The sequence below is a fragment of the Cucurbita maxima genome, unplaced genomic scaffold (genome assembly GCF_002738345.1).
Source record: "Cucurbita maxima cultivar Rimu unplaced genomic scaffold, Cmax_1.0 Cma_Scf00001, whole genome shotgun sequence".
NCBI classification, from domain to species: Eukaryota; Viridiplantae; Streptophyta; class Magnoliopsida; order Cucurbitales; family Cucurbitaceae; genus Cucurbita; species Cucurbita maxima.
In genome coordinates this window covers 2860880-2879889 of record NW_019272017.1, presented here as the reverse complement: position 1 = coordinate 2879889, position 19010 = coordinate 2860880, and the positions used below count along the sequence as shown (strand labels likewise).

Genomic DNA, 19010 nt, shown 5'->3' with positions numbered 1-19010 from the left:
AACCAGGATTTTTTTTTTTTTTTTTTTTTTTAATTTTAAAAAAAGTAACTTTTTTCTTCCAAGTGAAGCAAGAGAAACAGAGGAGACCCATCATAAAAGCTTTGTAGAGAGAGAGAGGGAGAGAGAGAGGGCAGCCATTAAAGGTGTTTTAGAAAGACAACAAAACACAGAGAGGTCATAATAAGGGGAGTAAAAGAGAGAGAAACNAAGGGCAATATGCATATAATTAGATACAATCTACCAAAGGATTGAGACAAGTACCTGAGAGAGAGAGCTCAGCCAAAAGCTATAGCCAAAACTGCTTTCCAGCCTATCAAAAACTGTGAAATGAAAATAATAAGTGAGTCAGTTAATTTGAATTCAGCTAAGAACTCTTCAATCTTCTCTTTCCAATTCATTTCCCTTCCCCCTTCTACACACAGAAAGGACAATTTTTCTTTTATGTTTTTCTGGCACACCCATTATTCACCACTACCACTACTACTTCCACAGTTGAAATGGTCGATTCAGTAACTATATTTTCAGCAAAGCGGTTAAAAACATGTCGCTGCTAAAAGTTAATATCCAATAACTGTCACTGCAAATGGAAATAAAGCTTCAATAACATCATTGAAGGACTTTCTTCATATTATTCACCAAAAAACACAACAACGACATATATGCAAATAAAGCAATGGTTATGTAAATTACAGAATCAACTATGTCAATTGAAACCAAATGGGAATTAGAAGGCAAGGCCAAGGGAAGGAGTGAGTCATTTGACTTGAGAAGGTAGGGTACAACAGTTTGAAGATTCTACGTAGTTTTAAATCTCTCCACCTCGGTTCTACTTTGGAAATAAAGGGAAGAAGGAGAAAAAAAAAAAAAAAAAGAGATAAAGAAGGACAAATAAAAGGTTATTCCCATTTCAACATGAACTAATGATTCTCCACTTGTGAAGAAACCCATGTCAGAGTTTTCAATATGTTCCTATCAATTATTAACCCCTTTTGAAGTTGGAATTTATTTTTGAAGATCTAATGTCAGAGAGGCATAAGAAAACTGAATGGAAATAAACAGCTCCAAAGCCACAAGTTTTGTAGAGAGAGAAAGGGTATTGTATTAGACAGCATAAAGTTAAATAAACCAATAATTGAATAGAAAAAAGAAGATTTTGGCAGAAAATAATCTATCGGGAGGGATTGCTGTAGTACAAACTATCGCAGCAAATTCAGTAATGATATTGGCAGAGATCTTTACGATCTTCTTTACGAGCAGAGCAGTAGGCTAAGTTCCACTGTCCGCTGCTGCTGCTGCTGCTGCCACCATTAAAGACCTCGATTGGGTCTCTTGTTTTCCTTTGTAGCCTTGATGATGTACTGTTCCATTCAATTTCCATAGCTTCCAAACAATCCGTAGCCAGAGAAAGAACACCTATCACAGGCTCTGTCTCTATAAATATCTCATGTAGAAAGAGAATTGCCCAACCAGACCGTTAAAGGAATTGGGGAGGAAGGGGATTGTGTAAAGTGATCTGGGGTTTTCCTGGTCAAGTGGGTATCTATCACATAAAGGGACATAACTCTCAAAAGCTGTGCTGAAGCAGAGAGAGAAAGTGGGAGGAGAGAGAGACAGAGAGAGAGCGTGAGAGATGGGTTAGGCTGTGGAATTGAACTGGGTTTAGGCTTCTGGTTGTGGTTTTGGTATTGGATTTTCAGTATTGGGGAATAGTTGGGGAGGGAATGGGGGATGGAAGTGAAAAAAATGAATGGCAGAACTTTTTGGGAGAGGCAGACGAGGCGGCAGAATCTTCAGCAGCAGCAGAAGCAACAGGTTTCAGAGTGGTGGCAGCAGCAGCAATTGCAGAAAGGAGAAGGGGAGAGAGAGGAGAGAGAAGAGGATAAAAGAAGCCATTAAGATTAGGAAAAAAGCACTGCCCATTTAAAGCTGGAAGAAGGAAAGCAAAACAGTCCGAGTCTGGATCCTCAAGGAAATCGCCATCATCATCATCAGAACCAGATTCTAAATTCGAGGCATGTAGAAGGAAAAGAGGAGGAAGACGACCAAGATTCTCCGCCCCACCACCGCCAAGACCACCATAACCTCCATCAGCAGCAATCGCAGCCCTTCAATGTGCACCAGGATCAGCATCTTTTTCTTCAAAACACCCACCAAGACGACCAAAGTCTACAAAATTACTACGCAGCTTTAGATTCACAGTCACAACAACAACAAACCCACCAGCAGCAAGCCCCCAAGAAACGCTCTTACTTTCAGCTTCCTCCTCCTCATCCTGTGGCGGCACCTGCCGCCTCTGCCTCCACTTTTGCCGACCAGAGCATCGAATATGCGAGAAAAATGGGTGAGAGCCACCGCCAAACAACAACGTCGTCAAGGCTGGGGATGAGAACCGGCGGGGGCGGCGGCGAGATCGTGGAGGTTCAAGGAGGCCACATTGTTCGTTCCACTGGAAGAAAAGATCGTCACAGCAAAGTTTGCACCGCCAAAGGCACAAGAGACCGCCGGGTTCGCCTCTCGGCCCATACCGCCATCCAGTTCTACGATGTTCAAGACCGCCTCGGCTACGACCGACCCAGTAAAGCTGTAGACTGGCTTATCAAAAAGGCCAAGGCCTCCATTGACGAGCTCGCCGAGCTCCCTGCATGGAATCCGAGCACAGCTAACGCATCCACACAGCGGCAGGAGCAGCAGAGCCTAAACGATGAGAACGAGAGTCTACTTTCTGTCCAACGTGATGTCTTCAGTCCAACCGGTAATCGGAGAGCTTCGGTGGTGGGGAGCCACAGCAGAGTTTCAGAGTTTCCTCTGCAAAACTTGCAGCATACCCAAATGGGGGGAGGCCCAAATAACAGCACCTCGAGCTTTCTCCCACCGTCGTTGGACTCGGACTCCATTGCTGATACCATCAAGTCCTTCTTCCCCGTTGGCACGGCGGCGGCGGAGACCACCTCATCGTCCATTCAGTTCCAGAATTTCCCACAAGATTTGCTTTCCAGGACGAGTAGCCAGAACCAAGATCTGCGTCTTTCTTTGCAATCTTTTCAAGACCCAATAGCTATTCACCGGCACCATCATGCTCAGCACCAGAGTCAAGGTCATCAGAATGATCACGTTTTATTCCCCGGCACCGCCACATTAAGTGGGTTTGATGTGACCACCGCTGGTTGGTCTGAGCACAACAACCTCAATCCGGCGGAGATTAGCCGGTTCCCGAGGATAACTTCCTGGAATGCATCTGGTGCAGAAACTGGTAGTAGCGGCAGCAGTGGCCATGGCGGAGCTGCGATTAGAAGTGCAGGATATGTCTTCAACTCGCCTCACTTGTCAACTGCACTGCCACCGTCGTCACTTATGCAGCCATTATTTGGTGAAAACCAGTTTTTTTCTCAGAGGGGACCCCTTCAGTCCAGTAACACACCTTCAATTCGCGCTTGGATTGATCAATCACTTACAGCTACTGATCATCAACAGCATCACATGCCACCATCGATCCACCAATCTTCCTACACAAGTTTAGGATTCGCCTCAGGCGGGTTCTCCGGGTTTCACATTCCAACGCGAATTCAAGGTGATGAGGAGCACAATGGCATTTCAGACAAGCCATCCTCTGCTTCCTCTGATTCTCGCCATTGATTAGATCAAAATCCCAAGATTTCTCCGTCAACAGGTCCTAACTTCGAAACCCAGTTCTCAAATTTATCTGATCCTCAACACAGTTGGTCTAACCTCAGATTTTCTCCTACTTTAGACGATTATGTTATTGCAGGTGTGCATCTTCAATCAGAAAGCCAAGGTTAGCAGCACCTGCAGTCAAGCCACCGCATGGCTCTCAAGAGGGTAGAATTTTGGGTCGTTTTTGTTTCAATGGCCTTTACCATGGAAGTACTGAATCTGAGAGTTTTTCAGGTCTTATGGTCCATGGTTTATTTATCTTCTGTCAGTTGATTATGTTATTTCATGCTGGAAAAAAAAAAGGACTCTTAGTTCTAATATTTGTTTAATCCAACGATGAAACTGTCTTTCGTTTTGTTTATGTAGCAAGACTTTGATTATTATAACTACTTTTTTAATCAATATTTCAGTTTTAGTTTCTCTGGGATTCTTTACTTTCCCCTTCGAAGCAGGAAACTACTGAGCCTGTTTGTGGTATGGTCCCCCTTAATTCTATGCATAACAGCATAATTCTGTAGTAAAAGACTAGAGATTTTTAAGTTTTAGGCATATCTGGACTTTATGCTTATCAACTTTGGTTAAAGTTGGTGGATGCTTTCTTGTTGCGAAAACTAGAGGAATAATCGGTATCTTTTACCTGTTTAAAGGAGCTAAGCTGTTGTCTAGATTGCATAAGCTAATTGCTATTTCCTGCAACTATGAAGTCTGCTCGAGTGAATTCCAAGAGAGAGGTGTTTTGCCTCAACATCTTCCTTAAAACCTGCAGAAAGAATTATTAGAATAAATCTTTCACTTCTCTTTCATTGCTTGGATTTTGGGGCATGTTAGCAAATGACAAGTCATTTTCCAAGAACAGTAGATAATTGCTTGAAGTTTTCGAGCTCAGAAATTCAGCAAGTCCTAAGGTTTGCCTCCTAATCCTGAGCGATCAAATTCAGAAATTTTGATCACAAAATTGGCAAAGTATTATGGCAACAGTGCGTTGTGGCTTTCCTTTCAGCCTCCTCGAATGATAAACTTGGAATCTGAATTCTAGTATGAAAAGGAAAGCACAGGAAGGCTGATTCTCATAAATCCATCAGCACTAAGATTCTGTTCTTATCTCAACCTCAAGTTGAAGCTTATCACCAGTCTCGGGGATCCTATTGTACCCGAATTAGGAGAATTGGATTCCTGTTTCTAAGTCTTGGTATTAAGGGCTAGTATTTCCTTCTGAAACAATGAGTTGTAGGTTTTGATAGAGAAAAGGGAACTGATTAGAACTCAATAAGATCCTGTGGTAGAGGAATCTGAAATGTTGCACCATATTCAATACGAGTGTGATGGATATCGTGGCTGGTAGATCAAGTGGGGCAGAGTGGAGTAAATCTACTGGACAACCAAGAAAGAAGGGTATGAACACAAAAATGCCCAATTATAGAAGAATATACAGATGGATACCACCTAATTAAGTTGCTTCACCATCTGTCTATGGTCCCCAACCCTGTTAAATTTCAGAATCTAGCTGGAATGTTCCTCTCTCTCTCTCTCTGTCTTTCTCTCTATGTTGCAGACTCTTGGATAAAAAAAATTGTCTCATGTGGAGATAGCGACAATGCTCAGCTTTAGTTGGTGCTTCTTTAATTCAGTATATGCAGAGCAATAAACACAGAGCAAGGAAAGTGCAAATGAGACCTCTAAGGTTCAGACACTCTGTCTTCTTCTTTCTTGAGAATCGCAAACTAATCAAGGAAATGCCTAGGATAAGGTTATGATGGAAGTATAAAGCATATTTTTTCATGGAAGACCAAGGGTTTTTTCTTGTTAGGCAAAATAATAGAGATTCACACTAGAAAGCAAGCAGTGAAATTATTGTGAGGAATACCAATTTCATATCATTGAATGTCATTGTCAGCTGTGGATTCTGGGTTGGTTGATTATCTACAGAAATGACCTTCAGCTTCTTGTAGCTTGTTTCAGCAGTTGGGTACATTGAATCTCTGGCCTTCAAACTCCACTTGCTGTTCGACGGAGAATGTCTGGCTGAATTTGAGTCCCTCGACCCCAGTTGATAAGTCACTTTATTATTGAGTATGCCTGATTGCTTCACCTGCACCTTCTTTGGAATGGTGGGGTGAGTATTGGCTCGTATCTCCTATGGCCATCTGCAATCCATCTATCCTTCCAGCTCCATCCCCAGTGCTCTTTGTCAAGGCTCTATGAAGCCGGACTTAGATCTAAGGAGTTCGCCCTCCACTGCAGATGGGTTCACCTTTAGAATGACTCAACAGAAACTTCACAATACTCCTTTAAAGACTTATTTATTTGCAGACAAAAACAGGAACTGATTTCAAGCTGATAAAGCAACTCTTGTTTGCCAATAGGTGTAAAATATGCCTCTTGTTCTACCAACTGATATGGAGCCTCTCTGCATTGATTTATTTGCTTAATTTTCATACTTAAAGAAGAAATCCATTTCAATCAAAAAGGGGCAAAGAGTTCCCACATTTATTTAGGAAAAACAGCTTAAATAAATGAGTCCTATACTTCGTTCTTTAAACTGTCAGTATTATATAGTACCTACAGGAGTTCAGATATCTTTTAGAATTTGCTTTTGATCATAGAACAATCTGAACAGATGATGGGATGTATAGTAAAGCGAGTGGCAATACAGTATAATATAGTCAATTCTTTAATGATATGATAATTTGAGCACGTATTAATTTAAGAAATCTCGTCAATGAACCAAGGCAAACTTAGAGTCCATAATTGATTTAATTAAAGGTAATAATAATAAAGGTTTAAATATTATTTATCTTCCAACATTCCTCCTTATTTTAACTTGTGTTCTTAAGTTACCCCATGTTTGAAAGTTCATTTTTTTAACTTTATGAAGAAAATATTGTAAAAATTTTTACAAAACTTTGTTCCATAAACTCTTTGGAGTCTCATGTGGTTGGAGAATTAGTTTAACATATTTAAAATAATTATTATAATAAAATACTTAATTAATTTTAATTAATTATAGTTCTTTATTATCACTTACAATTTCTATTTGAATGACTAATTATACTTTAAAATTATGATATATTAATGAATGAGCTAATCAAGATGAGTCCCAATATATAATTATTTATAATTAATTAGTGATTAGTAATAATTATTGATAATTAAAATATTAATATAGTAAGTTAACTAATTAATTCATTTGTTTAGTAAACTTTTATTTGTAAAAATGAATTATATATATATTTAAACAAATTATTATTGATTTACTCTAATTAAATAATTAATTTTGATAAACCAAGATAACTAATTGATTAATTAATTATGGATATGTAAAATAAAATCACAAATAAAAATGAAAAATAAATGAAGAGAAGAAAACTCAAGTTTTTCAAAGAATTTAAGATGATGGAAGAAATTAAAACTTTAAAACAAACATGGTCCTGGAATGCCTAAGCTCATGCCCAAGAAAATAAAAGAATTAAAAAATGAAAGAAAATCGAGAAAAATAAATCATTGAAGGAAGAAATAATACATAATAATAATAATAATAATAATAAAATAAAATAACAAAAAGGAAACATAGGCTTAAAAATTGCATAAAAGCCATTTTTTATATCTGTGAAAAGACTTCTTCCCATGCAAAGTTTTAAAATCCTTCTCCAAACATGGTTCACAAAACTCTTCCCAACTCTTCCCACTTCCCTTTTCCTTTTACCATCCCAAAATGTAAAACAAACGGCCCAATTCCTTTGATATACGAAATAAGTTTGTAGAGGCTTTGTCTAAAAAGACTTCAAGACTATGGAAAACAAATCGGGAATTTATCCTATAAAAAGTTGCTATTTCGTCCTCATCTACGTTGCCACTAATGGTTCAGATTGATCCTTTTGTCATTTCAAATTACTTGGTGGGTTTGTTTTAAAAGGGTTCATGGAAAAGGGCCGCCGCTGGAGTATTCCCGGGTTCGTCTCCTTCAGAAATGCAACCCATTGCTAACAAGTCTCTATCCCCCAATCCATCGTGTCTATCGCCGACACCACTGTCCTTTTTTGTCTTCCTTTACCTGACATTTCTACTGTACAGCCACCATCGGTGTACCTAATAGCTGACCCACCCTCCCTAAGCAATGATAACTCTTTTGTCCCCTCCTATCAAAGCTCGTCCCCCTCATGGACCAAAAATCCCACGTCTCCCAAAAAGGCCTGAGACTAGTACATAAAAGCTAGGCTCACCTCCTAAAACTATAAAGCCCATCTCTTCCCCTTTGCCTCAGTTGACCGTCCAAATCCAACCCCACTTGCCATCACCACCATCCATGCTCTACATAAATTTTACCCGATCTCTCGCCTTTCGCCCTTCGCCTGAAAATTTAGCGGTGACCATTAACCACAAAAATAGATGATGATTTTTGTCTCTAGCACTCTCCCTCTCTCTTCTACTCCACCATCCTTGGTATGGTAGCCTAAAAAACTCCTCTCCCTCCCTCTAATGAACAAATTCAATTATCAAATTCCGAGGTTGGCACCCTCTATCTCGATCCCGAGCCTGAATTAGAAGAGGAGCTACAGCCCCCTGACCCATTTCACATGCTGAGGCCATGCATGTTATTGTTCCTTGGTTACAGGAGTATCATTTGTGCGTTATGCCTATACCACCACCAATAAGAGAACCAAAATAGTACAAAAGCAGAAGAAGAAAGTTAGAGAGCTTGCAGGCCCCGTTACCAATGTGAACTATGGCAAATCGTCATCTAAGCTCTTCGAAGGGTGGCAACCCCATTTTACGATCGTTAGTTCTTGGAATGGCGGATGCGTTGGAGATAGCTAAAAAAGGACTTTAATCAAAACTTTTCTCCTCAGATTAAACCCCACTTTGGTTATTATTCAAGAAACTAAGTTGCATACCATCGATAGATGGAGAATCAAATCTCTTTGGAGTGGAGCATATTAGCTAGACATCCTTGGATGCTGCTAGTGGCTCCTCGTGGGGTATTCTCATCAGGTGAAACGACCCATGTTATCTTATCTCTGAGGTGACCGAAGGTTTGTTTACTCTCACCACACACCTGACCCTCCCAGATGGCTATCAATTTTGGATCACTGAAGTTTATGGTCATTCTAGGAGCATGAAGAACTAGAGATGAATTCAATCAGAACTGGCTCTAAATATATAGAGTATGAAGCCAAACTGAATTCTTGACATTTCCATTCTGCTTTCACAGCTTTCTTTTTTCGTTATTTCTACCCCAAGTTTATGGGAAGGCTACCACTAGAAAGAATGATGAAAAACTATTTCTATACTCTTCATTCTTATCTTCAAAAGATAACAAATTAAAGAGAAAGCTAATTTGTTATCCATTGCTTGTAACATGTTTCACCTTGGGTTGCTAGAATATTGTCCAAAAACAATTTGCTGAACTCATCCGTATTCAACCAGAATGATACTCAAAATGGAAATTGCAGAGTGTATAAATTAGAGGCTCGTACTCCTTCTCTTCCAGACATTATAACAAATAGATTATATACTCTACTGGACAAATAAGACACAATCAATACAAACTCTAAGACAAAATCACAACTCTCCCTCATCCTCACCATTAAACCGGATGATGATTCTGCCTCGATTGAATTTCACAAAATGCAACAAAAAAATTACAGAGAGATAAAAGACAAAATAATCTTAAAATAGAACAGGAGCTTACCAGAGGACAAGCAACAAACAGCGCCAAACACCGGAGGCGAGAGGGAGTAGAAATAGAAGGTTAGGTAGAATGCAAGAAAACGAAAAGAGAGAAGAAGCATGGCTCCGTCGAAGTACATGATTTTGGAGCTGACAGCTGAATCAAAACGAAGCCGCGGTTTCATCTCCGGAAGATGAATGATCGCCCCTCTAATGGCGGAGTGATGAAGAAGAGGCGCGCGCGCGCATTGGAATTGGAAACTGCCATTTGTAGAGTTAAAAAAAATATTAATTATTTTATTATCTTATAAAAATTATAAAGGTTCCATAATAATTCCATAAATTAGTCAATGTGCGACTTTCATCTGACATGACTTTAATATCATGTTAGATGAACTCGACTCTCTCTACAATGATATAATATAATCCATTTTTAGTATAAGCGTTCATAGCAGCAATGGAGAAAATATTTATTGATTATAAACTCATTATCATTCCCTTGGTAGACTTTTATCTTCCAACCATAAATATATTTATTATATGAAACAAAAAAATAAAAAAAATAAAACAGTGTCTTTAATTATTAAATTAAATATACAATGTTTTTTACCCGAAGATATCTGAAGTGTTCATAATCTCACTCTTTATTTGAACTAGAGGAACGTTCATCCTTCAAACCATGAAGAACAAAGGAATGTTGAGAAGTAAAATGAAGTGATAATTGGTCATTTCTTTAAATTAAGAGAATTGTAACCATAATTTGAGAGAGAGAGGGAAGAACAGAGTGAGAATTTTCAGGGTCTAGGAAGGAAGTGGATGAGTTAGACCGAGGATTCGGGCGGCAAAAAAGAGCGCAAAGAGCACTACTATTTATGGCGCTTTTAGATTTGCCCGATTTAACTTTCCTGAAAACATGTTATGGAGCCCTTCCACATTTTTCGAGTTTGATTTCCTCACAGACAAGAAGCAACTGGATCGAGAAAAATCCGAAAATTCTTCCTCATTCGATCTCTTCCGTTGAACAGCCGGGTAAGTTCTTCAGATTGTTATCTTACTTCATTTGGATTTTGATTTGCATTGCTCTCCGATGGATTAAAGGAGTTGTGGATTTTTGAAGTGATTTTCAAAACGTGAATGGAAGTGCATTAGAACAGAGTGATTGAGATATATGAAATACGCCAGTGATTTTGAGCTCTACTGAAATGTCAAAAAAGTTACGGTCTATATCCGTGTTTGAATTTAGGGTTTGTGTCAAATTTTATGGAGTGATATTTTGGGAGTAGATAAAAATTAGATGGAAGATTGCAAGAATGGCACAAGAATATCAAACTCATGATAATGGTGGTGGTGATGGTAGTTTAGGGTTCGGTTCCAATAGGAAGTCAAAACAAAGGAGAGCTCCTCAAAGAGGGCTAGGTGTTGCACAACTTGAAAAGATCAGGCTAGAAGAACAGCAAAAGAAAAATGCTACTGCAATTTTTTCGCCCTCATCTTCTTTATCACCTGCCAAGATCTCCTCTAAGCTATCTGTATCAGCTCCAAATTTGCACCCCATAAAGCAATCTTCCTGTTCTGTTCCACTTGCCTCTCTATCTCCATCCAATTTTGTTTTCAAGTCACCTTTGCCTAGCATCAATATTGATGATACAAGCATGAACAGTAGTACTGCACTGATCCAGTTGAATAATGGTGGTTTCGAGACGACGGATTTGCCTGTACTTGGGCAAGGAGAGGTCCCTAAAACATGGAATCCCCTAGAATTCAATCTTCAAAAGGATAATTGTATCTTCGATTTCAACTTTGGATTTCGATCGAATTTCGTTTTGACCAATGAAGCCAACATTGATTGGCCTTCCCCAGGATTGGTGCAAAAAGAACAGCTACATCAGCTATCTTCTTCTGCAGGGGTAATTATTCACTTTTGGTTTGTTTGCCTTCCGGATTTCCATTTAAATATACTTTAGGACTTCAAAAACCATTATTTGAAGGATATTTATATGAAATGTATAGGTGGATGTGTCGTCGTCATCGTCCCTGCTAAACTTTCTTACAGAGCCCCCTTCAAACCAAAGCTATTGTGGCAACTACACTGCAGTGTGGCCAGAGGTACTAAGGTTATAGTCATTTTGAATTCATTCAACTTAAACATGTCAATGGCATAGCACTAACAACTTGTAAGAAGCTTTGCTATTGGGATAAAATTCTGTAGATTTTAGTCTTCAACTAGTCCCTCCTGATTGAACTGTGGAAATTTTTGGCTTCTGTAGTTCACTTATCTTTGAATAGTGCATGTTAGGCTAGCAGATACCTTTTGCATTTCAAATGAGAATGCATGGACTCGTGTCACAAAAGACACGATGAGTCGAAGACTAACTTAAAATATGGTAACGAACAGTCACAAGTTGAACATAAAAGCTATAAGTTTGGGTCATATTGAATTTCCGATATGTTCAAAATCAAAAAACCAAACAAGCGAATGCTATGATCTTTAGTGAATATATTCATGTGTGGTTGTAGATGTTTGGCATGAAGAGACCATATGCCTTGTCTATGGACATCCCTGCAAGCCCTACTTTCAACTGCAGACCTCCTATGGCTGCTCCTATGAGATCAGATGAATCCGCTTCTTGTAGTAACGTTGGCTTCTATAGTTATCCGTTTATCGGGTTTGTCATATGTTCATCTTGTTTTCCTTTCAACACTTTCAATTGTCAAATGTGTTTTAAGTGCGTCTAAATCGTCTGTCTTTTACTATTCAGAGAAGGTCCATCTTGTTCATCTTCATCCTCAGAACCAAATTCAAGGAAAAAGTTGAAAGGAAATACTTTTAGAGGAGATTTACTCACACTAGCCACTCCAACAACTACATGGATATGCCAAAGCTCAAAACTCAAGCACCTTTCAGCTCATGCTGTGGATAGTAACCATGAGTTTGCAGATCTCATATCGCTACCTCGTCAAGTAAGAAAAACAGCAAAAATGATATCCATTTCGAGTTGTTAGTATACCGAGTTGGTGTTTCTTTCTGCATTCTGATAATTTTTGCTGTTTGCATCGATTTGTTGAAGGGAAGCATGGAGATCCCAACTTGTCCCCATCCAAAACCGAGTCGGTCCAATCGACTTCAGCCATACTACCGCTTTTTCCCTCCAGAAATGGCACAAAGTGGCCAGGCATCCCCCAAAACTTCGGGCAGATTCAATATTGAAGATGAAAGTGTTGATCTTAATCTGAAATTATAAACACCAGAGTTTGTACCTGTTGCTTTTGGAACCTTTTTGCAGAGTAGACCATATGTTTGAGATCATAAGAATGGTATGTTCAAGTTTCTTTCCTTACTCGGATATACCCAAATGAGTCTACATTTATGTTTTAGCTAAATCAGCATGCAAAGGTTTAAAAAACAAGTAGTAAATTGAATATAAGCTAGGGAGAAATTTGTAAACATCATATTAAGCATAACGTGATGAGTTACAAAACTCATACTCGTGAGCAACATACTACCTACAAGTTCAACTAGAAATGTATTGGGGTCGGATAATTGTCTTGTGAGAATGGTTAAGGTGTATGCTATCTAGTTGAACACTTGCTAATATCAAACAACGACGAGACAATCGTATGTTCAACTAGAAATGTAGTAGGGTCAGATAGTTGTCTCGTGATAATAGTTAAGGTATATGCTATTTAGCTGAATACTTGTAGAAATTAAAAAATGATGAGACAATCGTATGTTCAATTAAAAATGTAGTAGAGTCAAATAGTCGTCTCGTGAGAATAGTTAGGGTATATGCTATTTAGCCGAATACTTGTAGAAATTAAAAAATGATGAGACAATCGTATTTTCAACTAGAAATGTAGTAGGGTCAAACAGTTGTCTCGTGAGAATAGTCAAGGTGTGTGCTATCTAGCCGAACACTTGCAAAATTGAAGGTGTCTATGAGGTTTAAATTTCTAATAACTTTTTAAGTACAAAATGCATTAGGAAAATTTTCAATTCTTACCCCTTAAAACTCATCAATTTAAACCACAGACCAAACAATTACTACAATTTCTACAGTTTTACTATTTCACCTACTAATTTTAACAAAAACTAATGTGAAAACCCCTAATTTTTAATATGAAAATTTGCACAATTTCATCGATTTTGAATTTTGTTTGCGTTTTATAATTCATTAAAAGCAATGAAAATATTCTTTTTAACGATTTTTTCAAAAGTAAAAATAACACTTTTGGATGAAAATGACAAAAAAATTCAAATAATCAACGAATTTGCATAAAATCATATTCTTTTTAGTTTCCATAATTTTTTTTAACAGAACACAGAGAATAACCACACCTTGGAAAAGAAATCCGTGCAATAGTTCTATCAAACATAAGTAGACTTCTAACCTATCAGCCTTCTCCATATCTTCAAAGAGGACTTCACAAAAGGAAAAACAAAAACAAAAACAAAAAAACAAAAACAGGGAAAAAAAAAAAAAAAAAAACTCATATGGGTAGTAGAATTTTACCTACCATAATAGAATCATTTGACGATACATAATAGAATCATTTGACGATACTATAATAGAATCATTTGACGATACCAAAGATCAAGGGCAAGGGAAGAGGCACGGCATCAAGGAGCAAGGGGGATCTCCCTTGAGCTAAGGACAGATCAAATATTTACTATTGAAAGATTAACAAATGTTGGCATTACCAAAGTAAAGAAGTTACAGCAAGAAGATTCATCATTTTGTCATAATTTATTATTATTTTTTATAAGATTCATAATTTTATTCTTATATGTACACTTTGGATGGAAACCTTTTCATGAAATCCATGATGTTCATCCAACATTATATCTACACAGTCTGTCTTCCATTTTCAACATCAGTTTTTACCTTCCGTGGATCCATGTCTCTAGTTGTTCCTTCACTTGTGAAATGAGATTTCAATCCTATCCAGCATTGGTAGTAGTCATGATCCATGCATGGAGACTCCAGAGCCCAAGAGCATACGCGAGGGATCAGACTTGATTCAAACATAAATGCCATTGTGTCGGTGATTCGATAAGGTCCAGCCTCGTTTCCTCGAGCAATAGTGGCCTAAATCAAGAGAATGCTTACTGACTTTTCGTCGAATCATAGAAGGAATGGTCTAAGATCAATTAAACTAAAAGTATATACTGTTGGAAGAATGAGAAGATCCATTTGTAGCTTTCCAAGTAAAGTAAACTTCCATGAGTTGACATAGTGGTCAATAAGGATCATGTAATCTATAAAGGGTTTAGAGGTTCTAGAGTGAATCGGGTCAAGCCACGGTGACTACGAGTCCCTCGTGGATGTTAAAAGAAAAAATTGTGGCTTTCCAAGTATAGAAAGTTTGTTGATATTTATAGAATCGAAAAAAAATAAACCAATAAAATATATTTATCTTTTACTAATCATATCAATTATAGAAGAAAGACGATGCTTTATATTATCATGCTGTACCTTCAAGATGGAAGCTTGGATTTATAATTAATTTCCATCAGAGAAACTTGTGAGGTAGAAAGTTTGAATGTGGTGGAAATTAAATGACTAATGGAACTTATAAGAAGCACTGCATACCTCGTACGTTTTAGTATCGGGGCCATGGGGAGTCATGCAATTATGAAGGCTGGCACCCCCAGGAAGGAACCCGTCAGCTTTTGCCTGAAAGATGGATCAGAAATTCTAAAGATCTAGGGAAAAAAATACATTACTGGAATAAAATCAATCCATTTGAAATGTAAACTAGAACCCTGTCGAAGTAAAGGGGGAGAAGTCAGATCCAATTTTCTACCTAGAAACAACATTATCATTAAGGTAACAGGCAAGGAGAGGCTTTTACGACTTTATAAGGCAAGTAGAGTAATAATAAAAGAAGCAACTTCGCTTCCTTCCCTAAATATTTTGGTTCATTCAGTCTCTTTATTTAACGAGACGATGAAAATTACCTCGTAGCCTCCATATATGAGACCCATGAATTCACTCATGCAGTTGCGATGGTAATATGGGGGGCGGAATGTGTGTTCAGAGACAAGCCATCTTGGAGGGAAAATGACAAAGTCGAGTAACGCTACTCCGGGTTTATCAGTTGGTGCCGTTAATACTACAACAGGGCAGCAACATGATAATTCAGATAGGTGAATAAAACACTTGAAATTCAATGAAATGTCAAGGATTTTAAAGCAGTATACTTAAAGCGAAATAAATTAATGCATTATATGTATGTACCTGTATTTATTGATGGATCACTGTGATCAAACAACACAGTATTGTAAGGGCAGAACTTACTAAGATCGTACTGCAAGGAGAAGAATCAACTTCCAGTTATATTGAGGTGGAATTGGCACACACGTGCAAAGATAGGAAACATTAGCCTATAACAAGACATAAACAGCAAAAAGCCTGAAAGAAAGTATAGACAAACTTATTTTTAATTCCACAAAAAGAAACCAAAGTTAAGCTATATTGGCATGGCATACGCAACACCCACCTTATAGGGAACATAATTACCATGCCAGGCAACTACATTAAAGGGAGAAAAGTCCTGTATGGCAGTAAACAATTCCCCACCATATTTTTGCACAATTGTGTAACCGGGACGAGAAATATTTTCAAACCAGGCTACAGGGGCAAGAAAATCCCTTGGTGCAGCAAGACCATTAGCACCTACATGTCAATGAACTTAGCCCTCAATATTACATTAGTTGAAAATGCAAAACTCAGAAAACTATTTCCCAATGTTCGGGAAAAAAAGGAAAAGAATGTGGTCAAAACCTAAATAAATGGCTGTCGAGAAGATAATAAGAGGTTAGATACCTATTGGTCCGAGATCAGGAAGCTGAAAATGACTGCCAAAAATCTCAGCTACGTAGCCACGTGATGGACCATCAGGCAGATAAACAACAAAGCGAAAACCTTGAGGTAAAACCACTATTTCACCAGGAGAAACTTCCAGTCTTCCACACTCGGTAATAATCCACAGCCCTGTAGAATAAGAATATTCTATAAGAGTTTGATCCTGTTTCCTTAAAACTTTTTAAGACAGGAATATAGTTTCCTTCAGATTCAATATACAGCAGAGACTTCCATAACTCAATGACAAGATAATGCAAAGACAGTTGAGGATTATGTATGTAGCCAAAAGTTGAAAACATAGAATTGGAATCAGCTTTACAGATCGCACAAGATGTTCGTGCAAAGAATCTAAAACTAACTGGACTTTCCGAATAAAAATACTCAGATTGAAGCCCACTACGTGCATAATTTTCAATGAAAGTAACTACCAACAATAACTCACTTCCACTCTGAGGGACTATCAAGAAGTCGCCGTCAGCATTACAGAACGCACAGTTCTCCATTGACTTATTGGCTGTGTACCTATACAAATGATCAATACTGTTTCAGTCATAGCATTCAACCAATGACCAGTCTAAAAGGGTATCTTATTGCTTTCTTCCCCACCAAATCCCAGAAAAAGGTATCGAGAATATTATTTATTGGGGGGATCAATACTCGTAACACGATGTATAAAATTTGTACTGTTTCGTGTTGGTAATGAACGACCCCCATGGTGGGAAAAAGAGAGTCGAACTTAAGGGCTCATATTTTCTGCTCTGACAAAATACCCCACCCATAAATCCGACAAATAATACCTTCCCTAAAAAATTTACTGATTGTTAGAAAAAGATTCAAAGCTAAGAAACCGTAGAAGGAATACTGATTACATACTTACATGTGAATAGCAAAACCATGCCGAAGAAACGAACTGCCGGCTCCACAAACAGTGTACAGACCATCAACGAAATCCAGCGGTGAATCAGGAACATCCGCCGGTCTCCACCTTAGCTGAGTCGGAGTCGACGAACAATTTGACGCATTAAATTCACTGATCAACTTCTCGTTTTTAGGCAAACGTGGCCTAAACGGTTCATGCGTGACCGACGGCTTAATTCGATACAGCCAACTGCGCACCAAAATCCGAAATGCGTAAACAACAAAGACACCAAAACCAGAAAAACCACACTGACAACACGAGAAGACAAAAGAATACCTGCACATGTTGACTTTGCGAGGCGATGTGAAGGAAGTGCCAGAGATCTGCTCGGCATAGAGGCCGTACGGGCATATCAGAGGACTGTTTTGCAATTGAGGAAGAGCACCGGGAATAGCCTCCGACGAGAAATGATTGTTGAAGCCGGACTGGTAAGCGAGGTCGGAAGGGAAATTTTCGCCGTCCATTTCGCCGACCGATTGAGCAGCCATTGAAACTGAAGAAGAATAAAAAGCAGATGAAGATGATGATCGATTGTGGAGACTATTGAAACCGGAAAACGGCACCGGAGAACACGCGGCGGTTCCAATGATCGGTGATTCCCCCACGCAACTAGATTCACGATCGAAATCACGTAATGACGTGTTCAAGAAGCTCACCATGTTACAAGATAGAGATGAACTCGAAATTGCATTTATATGTTAAAAACAACGATCTTTTTTCAGTTCCACGCTTTTAAATTAATTATACTACTTTAATACCTAATTAATCATTTCATTATACATATATATATATATTAAACTTATCTTTAAATATCTTTTAATTTTTTTAATTTTTTTATATTAAAGTCCTCTGTCGATAAACCTAGTAACTATATTATTTTTCTATATTAAATTCTGAATCAAATTGACGTTTTTATCCTTTATAATTTGCAAGATTTCATTTTTATTATTAATAATTGTCAAATTATTTGTTTTCAATTAATTATTTTTCTAAGAAAAACGATAAATTTTCAATTATTTATCTATTAAAGTGGGTCACGGAAGTCCTGAAAACGAGACCAATTAGATTTTAGTCCATAAAAATTTAATTTAAATTTTATTTGGTCCTTAATTCCGTATTTAGTAATTCAATCAAGCTATTAGACACCTTTGGTCCACGCTCCCCGTTCCGCCATAAGTACCTCCATATTACGCTGAGTGGGGTTCGACAATAGGTTTGAGGAACGCGGTCACCTTCTTCGTCGACTGGAGTCCACTTTGAACTCATAATGTTTCATTGTGTATTCATAAACTAAATGTCGATATGTTCCATTGAGAAAAAATCTCTCGCTGCCCAAGTTGCATCACTGCCTTCCTATGTTGAGTCGCCAAAGCTACGGTGATGAAGTTGACAAGCATTATCGACCGAAATTGAAGTCTCAAAAGGGATTTTACAGTTTCATAGATGTATATTCAGTCGAGCACATGCGATTGAATCGCTCGTACTTGAGCTCAAGAATCATTATTTTTTATATTGATCGTGCTTGTTTCAATTTCAGTTTTTTTTTTTATCGTACTATACATTAGATACTATTTTTTTTTATTTTAAATAATAATGTGAGATCTCACACTGGTTGAAGAATTGAACAAAATAATGTGAGATCTCAAAGTGTAGCAAATTTTTCGTGACACATTACAAAACTGTGAGACTAACGACGATACATAATGGGCCAAAACAAACAAGATAGTGGTGAGTTTGGGTTGTTACTAACAATATCAAAATTGATTTATGTTGTTACAAACTATATCAGAACCGTATTTAACGTACCTGTAAGACTTATTCTCATCAAATAAAATATTCATTTTCATATTTGACACAATAATTTTTTTTTTTTAATATAATTGAAA

The 19010-nt window shown here is 37.8% G+C and overlaps 3 protein-coding genes and 1 long non-coding RNA gene across 5 annotated transcripts; 2 read left to right on the top strand and 2 right to left on the bottom strand.

Moving 5' to 3' along the window:
- Positions 1-1052: 1052 nt before the first annotated feature.
- On the top strand, positions 1053-4074 carry LOC111480269 (transcription factor TCP4-like). 2 transcript variants are annotated; one of them, XM_023125227.1, is made up of 2 exons: positions 1053-3667; positions 3767-4074. In XM_023125227.1, the coding sequence occupies exon 1, from the start codon at positions 2338-2340 to the stop codon at positions 3631-3633; it is 1296 nt and encodes a 431-aa protein (XP_022980995.1). In that variant the 5' UTR covers positions 1053-2337; the 3' UTR covers positions 3634-3667; positions 3767-4074. The 2 variants fall into 2 exon arrangements, with proteins under 2 accessions (XP_022980995.1, XP_022980988.1); XM_023125220.1 differs by having other exon boundaries at positions 1055-3667; positions 3749-4074.
- LOC111482248 lies at positions 3933-6110 on the bottom strand. The gene is made up of 2 exons (XR_002718172.1): positions 5537-6110; positions 3933-4432 (listed from the first exon to the last, which is right to left on the bottom strand). It is a non-coding gene; the product is annotated as an uncharacterized LOC111482248 (long non-coding RNA).
- A 3894-nt stretch (positions 6111-10004) lies between these two features.
- Positions 10005-12707, top strand: LOC111480401. Its single transcript, XM_023125417.1, has 6 exons — positions 10005-10368; positions 10457-11246; positions 11350-11445; positions 11857-12005; positions 12099-12300; positions 12408-12707. Exons 2-6 carry the CDS (start codon positions 10650-10652, stop codon positions 12579-12581), a joined length of 1218 nt encoding a protein of 405 aa, XP_022981185.1. The 5' UTR covers positions 10005-10368; positions 10457-10649; the 3' UTR covers positions 12582-12707.
- A 1344-nt stretch (positions 12708-14051) lies between these two features.
- Positions 14052-17821, bottom strand: LOC111479699 (homogentisate 1,2-dioxygenase). The gene is made up of 9 exons (XM_023124514.1): positions 17401-17821; positions 17083-17313; positions 16648-16727; positions 16167-16334; positions 15841-16016; positions 15579-15648; positions 15299-15453; positions 14931-15014; positions 14052-14426 (listed from the first exon to the last, which is right to left on the bottom strand). Exons 1-9 carry the CDS (start codon positions 17781-17783, stop codon positions 14184-14186), a joined length of 1590 nt encoding a protein of 529 aa, XP_022980282.1. The 5' UTR covers positions 17784-17821; the 3' UTR covers positions 14052-14183.
- Between the last annotated feature and the right edge of the window lie 1189 nt (positions 17822-19010).

Excerpts from the sequence above, each read along its gene's own strand:
- LOC111480269 (XM_023125227.1), top strand. The coding sequence starts at position 2,338 with ATGGGTGAGAGCCACCGCCAAACAACAACGTCGTCAAGGCTGGGGATG.
- LOC111480401 (XM_023125417.1), top strand. The coding sequence starts at position 10,650 with ATGGCACAAGAATATCAAACTCATGATAATGGTGGTGGTGATGGTAGT. Across the intron at positions 11,247-11,349 it reads AGCTATCTTCTTCTGCAGGG|GTGGATGTGTCGTCGTCATC; the intron begins GTAATTATTCAC and ends TGAAATGTATAG. Across the intron at positions 12,301-12,407 it reads TCATATCGCTACCTCGTCAA|GGAAGCATGGAGATCCCAAC; the intron begins GTAAGAAAAACA and ends GATTTGTTGAAG.
- LOC111479699 (XM_023124514.1), bottom strand. The coding sequence starts at position 17,783 with ATGGTGAGCTTCTTGAACACGTCATTACGTGATTTCGATCGTGAATCT. Across the intron at positions 15,454-15,578 it reads TGATCCATCAATAAATACAG|TATTAACGGCACCAACTGAT; the intron begins GTACATACATAT and ends GCCCTGTTGTAG. Across the intron at positions 14,427-14,930 it reads CCGATACTAAAACGTACGAG|GCCACTATTGCTCGAGGAAA; the intron begins GTATGCAGTGCT and ends CTCTTGATTTAG.